The sequence below is a fragment of the Manacus candei genome, unplaced genomic scaffold, assembly GCF_025592945.1.
Source record: "Manacus candei isolate 608988 ecotype Guabito, Panama unplaced genomic scaffold, ASM2559294v1 h1tg000071l, whole genome shotgun sequence".
Classification (NCBI taxonomy): Eukaryota; Metazoa; Chordata; class Aves; order Passeriformes; family Pipridae; genus Manacus; species Manacus candei.
In genome coordinates, this window is record NW_026138119.1 from 10,866,213 (window position 1) to 10,876,722 (window position 10,510).

General features: G+C 62.1%; 2 protein-coding genes across 3 annotated transcripts; both read right to left on the bottom strand.

Annotated features, from left to right (window-relative positions):
- Nucleotides 1–300: 300 nt before the first annotated feature.
- Nucleotides 301–869, bottom strand: RNF224 (ring finger protein 224). Its single transcript, XM_051808056.1, has one exon. It carries the CDS (start codon nucleotides 867–869, stop codon nucleotides 363–365), a length of 507 nt encoding a protein of 168 aa, XP_051664016.1. The 3' UTR covers nucleotides 301–362.
- Nucleotides 870–5,579: 4,710 nt separating this feature from the next.
- On the bottom strand, nucleotides 5,580–7,945 carry CYSRT1 (cysteine rich tail 1). 2 transcript variants are annotated; one of them, XM_051808065.1, is made up of 2 exons: nucleotides 7,850–7,945; nucleotides 5,580–7,290 (listed from the first exon to the last, which is right to left on the bottom strand). In XM_051808065.1, the coding sequence occupies exon 2, from the start codon at nucleotides 7,254–7,256 to the stop codon at nucleotides 6,858–6,860; it is 399 nt and encodes a 132-aa protein (XP_051664025.1). In that variant the 5' UTR covers nucleotides 7,257–7,290; nucleotides 7,850–7,945; the 3' UTR covers nucleotides 5,580–6,857. The 2 variants fall into 2 exon arrangements, with proteins under 2 accessions (XP_051664025.1, XP_051664027.1); XM_051808067.1 differs by having other exon boundaries at nucleotides 7,854–7,940.
- Nucleotides 7,946–10,510: the final 2,565 nt, after the last annotated feature.

The following is a 10,510-nucleotide window of genomic DNA, read 5'->3' on the forward strand; positions in this document are numbered from 1 at the left end:
ACAGCATCGTTGGGCCAGGCTCCATGTGCCTGCCTGGGGATGCCCAGCGCTGCTGTCCCTGCTGCAGAACCACGTGCACGGAGAAATGGAGCACGAGCCAGTCCTCGCTCGGGGACCAGGGAATGTCCATGACTGGACCAGATTTCTGAGTTGTCAGGTGGTCAGGATGAGGGGGTGGAAGCATCCTCGTCCCCCCTGATGCACTCCAAATCCTGACAGGACGGGTTGAAGGGAGCCAGCACAGCCCCACTGCTATGTCCACACGGGGGTCTGAGGCATGGCATAGGGTGCCCAGAAATGGTCCCGGGCTGCACCCTGGGAGCTCAGCTGCCCACGCACCGCTGGCAGCCCCCTCCTGGGGCTCAGCTGTCGAAGGCTGCGGTCACCCCGCAGCACAAGCACAGCCGGCAGCAGCCGCGGCGGGGGAACAGCGCCGGAGGCACCGCGTCTTGGCACAGCCCCGCCGGCTGCTGGGTCACCGCCTTCTCCTTGCACGAGCCCTTGGTGGGCGAGTCGGGCTGGGACCTGCCGGCAGCGCGGGGATGCTCTTTGTCAGCCTTGACGGCGAGGAAGGTGGCCAGGTCGAGGTCGAGCATGGTGACCCCGCCGCGCGGCGTGGGCGTGTTTTGGCGGCACTGCGGGCAGGGGATCCAGCGCTGCTCGTTGGTGACGGCGTCGAGGCGCTTCAGGCAGGCCTGGCAGAAGGTGTGGCCGCAGTAGAGCCGCCGCGGCAGCCGCGCACACAGGTCGTAGGAGGAGTAGCAGATGATGCACTCGACTCGCTGGCTGCCCCGGCTCGGCGTGCGCGAGTGGGTCCCGACACACGGCCCCGCGTCCTCTGCCCGGGGGCTGCCGCCGGCCTGGGACATGCTGGGCGGGGGAGGTGGGGTTTAGAGGAGTCACCAGACCCGTCCGTGGCTGGGGAGGGGGTCAAGGGGTGGGATATAACCTCTGCGTGCACCCGCCTTGTGGGAGAGATGGGGGGGTTCCCAGGGAGGCACCTCACTCCCTGCCCAACATCCCTGCCTGCTGCCTGCCTGTCCCATGGCCCGCCCTGCCTGGAAGAGCAGGACCCTGTCACTGCAGTGGGTTGTCCTTGCATCCATGAAGGATGTGTTTTCCCACCCTCCGTGGGAGATCTACCAGCCCACTGGGAATATGGTTTAGCCAGACCCCAGCAGCCTGCCTGGACCCTGGGTCCAGAGGAGACATGGGGGGAGCAGGAGTGGGGTGGCTGAGTGGGTCAGAGGGTAACACTCAGGGGACCAGGCAGTGCCACAGCCCTGCTCCTCCTCATCCCTGAGCTGTGCCAGGCCACCACAGCATGGCTGTCTGCAGCAGGGGATGGGCATGCAGGCTGGTGGGGAGGAGCTGAGGGCTCCAGCTCATCTCAGCATCCAGGTGGGGTCTGGTACCACCAGCATATTAATGAACTTCTCCCAAAGGCCTCCAAGACCCTGTTCCCTCTCCTTGGGCAACCTCAACCATTTTGGTGCACGTCCTCCCCTTCTCCCAGTTTCCCCATCCCTACCTGTATTGAGATGCTTCCCCAGGGCCTCAGAGTTGGTTGCAGAAGGGCTGTGCTGTCCCCAGGGGCTGTGACAGTCCCGTGGGGAGCATCAGGGGGCTGAGCTGCAGGAGCTCCCCAGCCACGTCCCCGTGGCTGCTGGTGGCCGGTAGTGGGAAGGGGCTCACCTTTCAGGGACAGGCGCTATCGGATCTGCTGCCTGGAAGCCAAGCCTGGGAGATTGGGTTACAAACACTGCATAACAAAGACCTCTGAAACGTAAGCCCCAGGAGTGGGCGTTAACTGTCCATCTGTGCTTCACTAGCAGAGGGAACCATCCCTGTGAGGCCAAGGAAATTTGGGCTTCACTGTGGGCAGAGGGCTTGGGAGTCGGCTGGATTTGGGCAGCAGCAACGGAGCCTTCCACATCCTGGGCCACCCTTCCTGGCCAGGAACAGATGTTGGCAGATGTTGGCCAGTAGAGACACCCCATCACACTCCAGCCCACATGTGCCCAGGTGATGAGGACTGTGGGAACAGCAGTGACCGGGCTGGGAGGGCATGGCGAGGCTCCAGGCTGGCAGGGGTGGCAGGGCTGGGGCTGGTACAGGGACACTGAGGCTCCAGCCTGCTCTGAGCTGGCAGTGCCCACACATGGGGTGGTGCTCCTCCTCTGGTGCCTGGGGGTGACATGTCCATGACCTGCCTCTACTGTCCCAGCTGGAGCTGCAGGGTCTGGTGCTGGGAGTGAGTTACTGATGGTCATCACCAGGTTGGGGGAGCCCAGCACCCCCCTAGGACACCTGCATGACCCAGGGGAGGCAGCAGCACCAGGGAGGTGGCAGACTGTCCCCACAACTGCCAGCTCCCCTGCCCAGGGGTCCAGCGGCTCCAGCCTCAGCACAGAGGGTGCTCCAGATTGGAAATAGAGAGGGTGGTAGTGAGGCAGATCCTAGGCACAGGATCCTGGAGGAGAAAAGCCTATCCTGGAGGCAGAGCAGGACTGCCAGGACACCTGACAGCATTCCTGCATGGGAGCAGGAGAGGGCAGCAGCTCCCACTGCAGGCACAAACAGGCAGCGGTGCAGGCAGGGAGACAGGCAGCCCTCTCCCGTGCTGCCTCCTCACCAAACATCTCAGCAGCCCTCGGGCCACATTTCCAGCACTCCCTGGAGAAAGAATTGGGGGTTTTGGAAACTGAGGGCCCCACAGGATCGCTGGGCTCTGCAGAAAGACTGTCCCCAGTGCCTGGGAGCAAAGCACCAGCACTGGCAGCACAGCACCTTTTGGGGCACATGCCCTGATCCTGATCCATCCTCTGTCACAGGCTTCCCCAGGCAGTGCACATGGTGTGCATGTGCCCACGGATCCCCAGGAATGAGGGTGGCATCCCATAGCAAGACTTTGCCCTCCCCTTGCCAGGCTGGTGGCAGGCACAGGACAGCAGGACCAGCTTGGGACAAGGCTGTGCCAGGGACCTCAGTTTTGGCCAAACCCACGGGCCAAGGTGGGGGCAAGAGCCATCTGCCCTGGGTGGGTCAGGAACCATCTGTGTGGGATTGCCACTGTGCCCTGGCATCTCAGGGTACCCCCCTGCCTGCCTGCAGGGGTTGGCAGCCCCTTGGTGCTAACAGCCAGGACAGAGCTGGCTCCCAATGGGCACAGCGTGCTGCCTCCATGGCCATGGGCCCGGGGACATGCTGGGTACGTCCAGGCATGTCCCAAAGCTGGCAGGCAGTCTCTGACCCACCTGAAGCACAGTGGGGGGGTGGTTCACCTGCTGCAGGGACAGGGATGGCACAGGCATGTGTCAGTCCCTTAGGCCACAGGAAGCCCTGCCCAAAAAGGGTGAGAGGGGTGGGTTTGGCTCAGTTCACGAGTGGGAGTACCCCTGGCACTGCTCAGAGGTAGTGACCCCTCTGGCTGCCTCTCTCTCTCTCTCACACACACACACACATACACATCTTGCCTGCCCTCCTGCCCCTCTCCAGCCTCTGCTTGTCCCCTGCCCATCAGCCCTCCTGTCCCCTCCCCGGTGCCAGCAGAGCTGTGTCCCACTGAGGGGCTGTGCCCAGCTGCCCTTGGCCACTCCTGCCCATTGCTGCACCCCACAGGGAGCCCTTGGTGACGTGGGCTGTGCATCTGCCATGCTGGCACTGAGAGCACCATGAGCCCTGCCAAAGCACCTGGATCCAGGCACAGGCAATCATGGAATCGTTAAGGTTGGAAAAGACCTTTAAGATCATTGGATCCAACCATCAACCCTACACCACCACCATGTTAACCATTGAACCATGTCCCCATGTACCACATCCACACAGTTTTTGAACATTTCCAGGGATGGTGACTCCACCACTTCCCTGGGCATCCTGTTCCAATGCTTTACAACTCCTTCCATGATTTATTTTTTTCCTAATATCCAATCTAAACCTCCCCTGGCAAAACTTGAGGTTATTTTTGCTCGCTCTTGTCACTTGTTACCCGAGAGAAGAGACCAACTCCCACCCCAGTACAACCTCTTTTCAGGGAGCTGTAGGGAGCGATAAGGTCCACCCTCGGGGAAGGCAGATCTACAATCAGCAGCGACACCCATGGGTGGGAAAGGTCTTTTCCTGTTCCCAGACCTCAACCCCGAGCGCTGCAGGGACCTTCGGCACGGCGGGGTGGGGAGCGGCACCCTGAGGGAGAGCAAAGGTGAGATCCAGGTGAGCCAGAGCCCTGCACCACCACCCACGCTCCAGAGGCAGAAGGTGGCGATCGCCCAGCTAAACCCTCCGCACCCCTGAGCACCTTTCAAATTAAAAACGCACCCAGGGAACACCCCTGGGACTCTGCACGCAGCTGCCCGGGTCACCCAGAGCCCTGCCGAGGTCTGGGGCAGCAGCCCCTCCCCTGCTCACCCCCCCGGCTTTCCTGCTGCCTCCAGTTTAATCATTGCCCGGCTGTCTGGCAGGCTCTGCCCGGCCTCTCCCGGCGTGTTTGCCATCGCCCCGGGGTTAGGCAGAGCGAAGGGCAGCGATGACACACGGCAGATGCTGCACCCTACCAGTGCCCTGCCCGGGCCCTCACCCCTCTGCCCCCTGCCCACAGCAGCCCCTCAGCCCCGGGGCTCTGCCCAAGGAGCCCAGCACCCCTCGGGGACGGTTTTCGCTCCCCAGACCGTGCGTGTTGAGCGCGTCAGAGCCCCGGGACCCCGGGCAGCCTCTGCGGGCTCAGCCGAGCCACAGCGGTGACGTGGCCCCTGCCCAGCCACGCCCGGGTGGGCTCCAGAGCCGGGCAGGGCTGGCGGCGGGGCACGAAAGCAAACAAGGGGTGGATCTGCCCGTCCCCGAGCCAGCACTGCCGCGCGCCGGGCAGGGTGAACAAGAGAGCTCCTTGTGCAGGGCTGGCACCGCGGGGCCGTGTCCCTGCCAGCCTCCACCTGCGAACCACAACCCCCCCGGCCACACGCCGGAGTGGGACCTGGGCCAAGCAGGGCTGCCAGGGCAGGGGGTAAACTGGCAGGGCCAAACCTCTGCCAAGCCACTGCCATCCCAACCCAGCATATCCCACAGCGGTGGGATTTCAGGGTTAGTGGGCTTCCAGGCAGTGGTGTGCTCCTGCTTGTGCTGGGCTCCCAGTGCTGGTGGACTCCAAGTAGTGGTGAGTTCCAAGCAGTGGGGGGCTCCCAGTGTTAATGGACTCCCACGGGGTTACAGCCAGCCAGAGTAGTGCCCCTAAGCCCACCTAGCTGCCCCAGCCAGGAACTTACCCCTTCCCCAGTCCCTCCCAGACTCCTGCACTCTTTCCAAAAGACAGGACAACCGTCCAGCTTAGCAGGGCTGGACTGAGCACCAGCCAGTGTCTCTAGGTGGGCAGGAGCAGGCTGTACCTGAGCAGTGTTGGATCCCAGCTGGCAGCAGGGTGGCAGCCAGCCAAAGAGCTCAGCCTGACACTACCATTGCCACGAGTCAGCACTGCAACAGTTAAGCCTGGTTTGGAGGCTTTTGCACTGCCCTGACACAGCCTGCCAGGAGAAGCAAGAAGTAACACGGGAATCCCGGAAAACGCAGGGTGGAGGGAAGAGGCACACTTTGTCAGGGGAGGAGATGACTGTAACTTTATTTGCAGCACCCTGAAGTCATCTGCTAACACAGGCACCCTTCCCAAGCCCCTGCTCCCGCAGACCAGGCAGTTCTGCAGCAGCTGCGGTGCTTGTGCTGCTGCTGCCTGGCAGCGCCACTCCCCCTGGGATGCCAACACCACGGAGGGATTCCAGCACCACGGAGGGACGTCAACACCATGGCGGGACGTCAGCACAAAGGCAGGCTTGTTCCAGGTCGATGCTGCCAGACCCAGATGACTCCCAGCCTGGAGCCACCCCAGGATGTTGTGAAGAGCCAGACGGTTTCTCGCTCGCCTTTCGCTGTGTCCAGGGGCTGCAGAAGGCAAAAGCTGAGGATCTGCACCACCAGCAAGGTGCCCCCCAGTGCCACCCTGCTGCTGGATCTGGGCTAGCCCTCTGCACTGGAGCCAGTCCCAGTGCTCTGGGATGGAGATGATGTGGGCAGTTGTGTCCAGTGCCCTTAACCCTGGCAGGAGGAACCGAATGGGGCTGGGGGTTTCCCAGCACTGGGATGTTAATGCTCCCATCCATGTTGTGCTACCCGGTGCTGCCCTGGGGCATGGCCTGGCACTCTGCCATGCTTTGGCTGCCTGTCTTTCCTGCCTCCTTCCCTCTGTCCCGGGGTAGTGTGATGAGGAGGAGCAGGACCCAGCTGGAGCTGGAGCTGTAGCTTGGCACAGGGTGCTGTAGCATCCCCATGATTCTGGGTGTTCGGGGAATGACTCAGTTCCGGGGAGGTGGGTCCCCATAGCAGCTGGAGGCATGTCCCTGGCTTCTTTCCACTGCTCCAAGGTAGTCATGATGTCCTCCTCTGCCATGCACACAGGACTGCCATTATCCAAACCTATCCATTGGCATGCAGGCAGTGCCTGCACCTTCCCAGAGGTGGAGATTTCCCAGCCTGGGGAGACTGGCAGGGGCAGCGTACAGGATTACAGGCTCAAAGTTCTGCCCCGTCCCCAGTACAGGCACTTCTTGGTGGTGTCTGCCCTGGCACACATCATCCCCAGGGCTCCTGGGCCCCACACTGGGCTCTCAGGACCTGGCAGGTGCCCATCACCAGATTATCTGGCTGAAGAGCTCACAGGTGAAAAGCAATGTCAGAGTCCAACCAGTGCCAGGTCCCAGCTGCCAGCTCTGCCAGGTGCCAGGGGCAGCTCCCTGGGGTGCCCAGGCCAGCAGCCTTGTCCCCGTGGGATCACCAGGCCTCCTCCCATGGTCGGCATGACCCACGGGTGCAGGCCCTTAGGAGATGACACAGCAGCACTTTGGGCAGCAGGGGCACCACCTGCAGCAGCCACATCGCCTGCCAGCCCCCTGCTCCTGAGCCCTGGGGGGCTCCTCCAGGGTGACGGTGTAGAAGGAGGCAGACGATTCACCATTGGGCATCTTCAGGCTGGCATAGGGGTTGTAGGGACGGGACCAGGACTTATCTGTGGAGATGGTTGGGCTGTTCCAGCCATTAGCAGAGTCTGCCTTCTCCTCCATGCCATAGGCGGGCACTGCTGCAGGGTTGGCAATGATGGTGGGCTCATCCTTCAGGTAACGAGTGATAAAGCTTTGCTGGAACTGTTCCCGTGGAATGTTGACACTGGCATAGGGGTTCTCCAGGCTGATGCCTCGATCCATCTCCCTGCTCCTCATCAGCACACGCAGCCTGTCTGGCACTGCCCACCTCCTGCGAGGCAGAGACTCTGTTAACCCAGGGTGTGGGGTGTCACTGCTGGGGTTGTTCTCACATCATGCAGAAGGGACCCCTAGCAGACCCTGCTCCCCCCTCCTCCCCATCCCCAGAGGACCCTGACATGCAGCACTTGGGCCAAGTGGCCCTGTTGGAAAAGCTGAGAGAGGAGGCAGGAGAGGGTGGAGCAGGGAGCCAAGGGGGTGAGCAGGGTGCTGGGGGGCAGAAGGGGGTGCGGGGTGGGAGACAGTGTGCAGGAAGGGCAGTGGGGTGGGGTACGAAATTGGGGCGGGGGGGGCGTAGACAAGTCTCAGAGGTGGAGCGAGGAGAGAGGAGAAAGGGGGTGCAGGAGGGTGGAGAGACAGAGAGGGAAGAAAGAGGGGACAGGACAGGGGGAGTAGAGAGTGGAGCTGGGGACGCGACAGGCGGGGGGAGATGGGGAACTGGGGCAGGACGGGGGCAGGGGAAGAAGGGGGGCAGGCAGGGGAAGGAGGAACAGGCAGGGAGCAGGCAGGACACAGGCAGGGTGAGGGCAGCGCTCGCCCCCGGCACTCACCGACCTCGCGGCTCCGGCCGCTGCGGGGCCGCTCTGCCCCGGCTGCGCTTCCTCCTGCACGGACCGCCCCGAGCGGCGCCGCCCCGACCGACCGACAGACAGACAGACAGACAGAGAGCGGCCCCGAGCGACCGTCACCCAACACCCAGCGCCGAGCGACCGACACCCACCCACTGGCATCCCCCGCCCCAGCACCCACCCACCAGCCCGGCCCACACCGAAACTACACACTGGGCAAGGGCCACAAGGATCTGGGCACCAGTACCAGGCACTGGACACTGGGTACTGGACAGGGACATTGGTCAGGGGGCACTGGGCACTGGATAATGGGAGTTGGACACTGGACAGAGGCACTGGGCACCAGACAAGGCCACCAGTACTGAGCGTTGTGCACCAAGCACCAGCACTAGTCACTGGTACCAGGCACTGGGCACTGGCACCAGGCAGTGAATACCAGCACCAGCATAGAACTGGTTTGGGGCACTTGCACCAGCACCACGCAGTGTGCAGTGAACACCACACAGCAGGCAGTGCCACCATGCACTGTCACCACTGCCAGGAGTGGGCACTGACACCAGAACAGGCACCAGGACCATCCCCTGGCACCAGCACTGTGTGCCATGTGCTGGGCATTGAGCTCCAGCACTGGCACCACATTGGTGCTGGGCAGCAGGCAGGGATGGAAGGGGAGGCACTGCACATCAGGGGTCTGTAGGAACCAGCAAACCCCAAACACCAGGCACTGGGCAGAGGGCACTGAGCACCATGCACACACAGGTCCTGAGCACTGGGCAGGGGACACCAGGCACCTGCACCTACTGCACCCTCTGAAGCCCCCAGACTCCCTGTCAGGCTCTGCTTGTCCCCATGGGCATCCAGGCCCCTGCAGCCCAGTGGTCCCACACACCCTTCCTGGCTGTGTCTGACCTCTCCAACCCTGAGCTCCCCAATGCCAGGTCTCCACTGGGGTCCTCATCCCTCCAGTGGATCTTGGCTGTGGTGTGACCATGTGCCCACCAACACAGCCTTTTCCAGGACAGGTTTTGGGGATCACCCTGTGCCTGCCCCCACGGCGCCATTGCAAGGTGACACACACGGAGCTGGATGGAAGGAGGGACACAGCTGGTGCTGGGGCAAAGAGGGGGATGTTGGCACATGTACCAGTTCCTGGGACCACAAGTGCTGCATGAGAAAAGATGCAAAGTTTCAGCACCCTCCACCCTACTCCACCCTGTCCCTGCCATGTGACACTTCTGTCTGACTCTGCACTGTCACTCTTCCCACCACCACACCCCCCAAACTGGCTTGTGCAGAGCCCCAACATCTTCCCACAGGCAGTTCTGTGCAGAACCCTGTCCCTTCCAGGAGCATCAGGGATGCCAGGACAGCATCCTCCTGGACAGCCTGGGGATGGGTGCTGGGCAGAGGATGCCCCAAATTGCAGCTGAATCCTCCTGGAACTGAATTACGCTTCCCACAGCACTTTGCAAAGGGAAAATAATCATCACAGCACACAGCTCTTGGGTTTGAAAGCTGCAGAACTTCTGCACAGACACCTCAGGGCTTCTCTGCCCCCACAGGGTCCCCTGGAGGAGATCCACCAGCAGCCCCTATCCCTTTGCTGGATCTCACTGCTGTCTCCAGAGAAAAACTCGTCTGTTTGGCTAAGCAGGCGTAGAAAAAGAGATATCCTCCACCCAGGCGTCCTGCCGTAACCCCAGCCCGCCCTGCCTGTCCGCACCCGGCGCGTCCCTGCTCGCTCGGGGGATGTCGCTGTGGTGCTCTCCAGCAGCACATTTCCTGACCTCTCAGTGCTCAGGACTTGCTCATTCTGGCTTTCGTCCCCAGATTTCCGTGCGCAGCTCTGTTCCTAAGCGGCTCTGCTTGCAGGGAGCTGCAAGGCTGCACATCAGGCACAGCTCAGGTCTGGGGGGGACTCTGAGACCCTGCAACCCGGTGTCCTCAGCGCCTTCCCTCTCCCGAAGAGGTTCCAAAGAGAAGCTCACCACATTAGAACCTCGGAGCGTTTTTGGGTGGGGACATCCCACACGCGCTGCCCGGGGCTGCAGACCCCACGCAGCCCCTCGGAGCAGAGTGTCAGCTGTAATCTGAAGTGCCTGCCTCCCGGTGATGTGTCTCTCGGCATCCAGCCGTGGTAGCTCCCATCTCACAGACACCTCCTGGATACTCTCATTCCTCACAGGCTCCGGCTCCAGTTCTACAGCGGCTGGGCTGGCTCAGTCTTGTCTTGGGAAAGCCCTTCCAGTCTCTGCTGCTGCTCTCCTGGTCTGGATTTGGCCATCTTCTCATTTCAAGCCTCAATTTCCTGATGGAAAACATGTTCCTGTACCAACAGTGTCTTTAATAGCTCCTTTCCTCTTGACCGTGGGCACAGTGGTGCCATTCCTGGAATGCTCCTGACAGCCCCGCTGGTGGGGATGGGTTAACCCCAGACCTCTGGCAAGGAGAGGGAACAGGAGTGGTTGCATCATCTGTGGACCCTATAAGGTCCCTGCCAGGCCAAAGTGGCCACCATGGCACCTGGAGAAGGGACTCTGGCCACTTGGGTCATTGGCACCAGTCATTTAGGTGCTGCTGTCAGACGGGACACATCCAGCCCAGCCTCTCTCATGTGTGGGGCAGGAGGCTCCACTGGGGTTC

Bases quoted from the DNA above. Each gene is read 5' to 3' on its own strand.
- CYSRT1 (XM_051808065.1), bottom strand. From the start codon at position 7,256: ATGAGGAGCAGGGAGATGGATCGAGGCATCAGCCTGGAGAACCCCTAT.
- RNF224 (XM_051808056.1), bottom strand. From the start codon at position 869: ATGTCCCAGGCCGGCGGCAGCCCCCGGGCAGAGGACGCGGGGCCGTGT.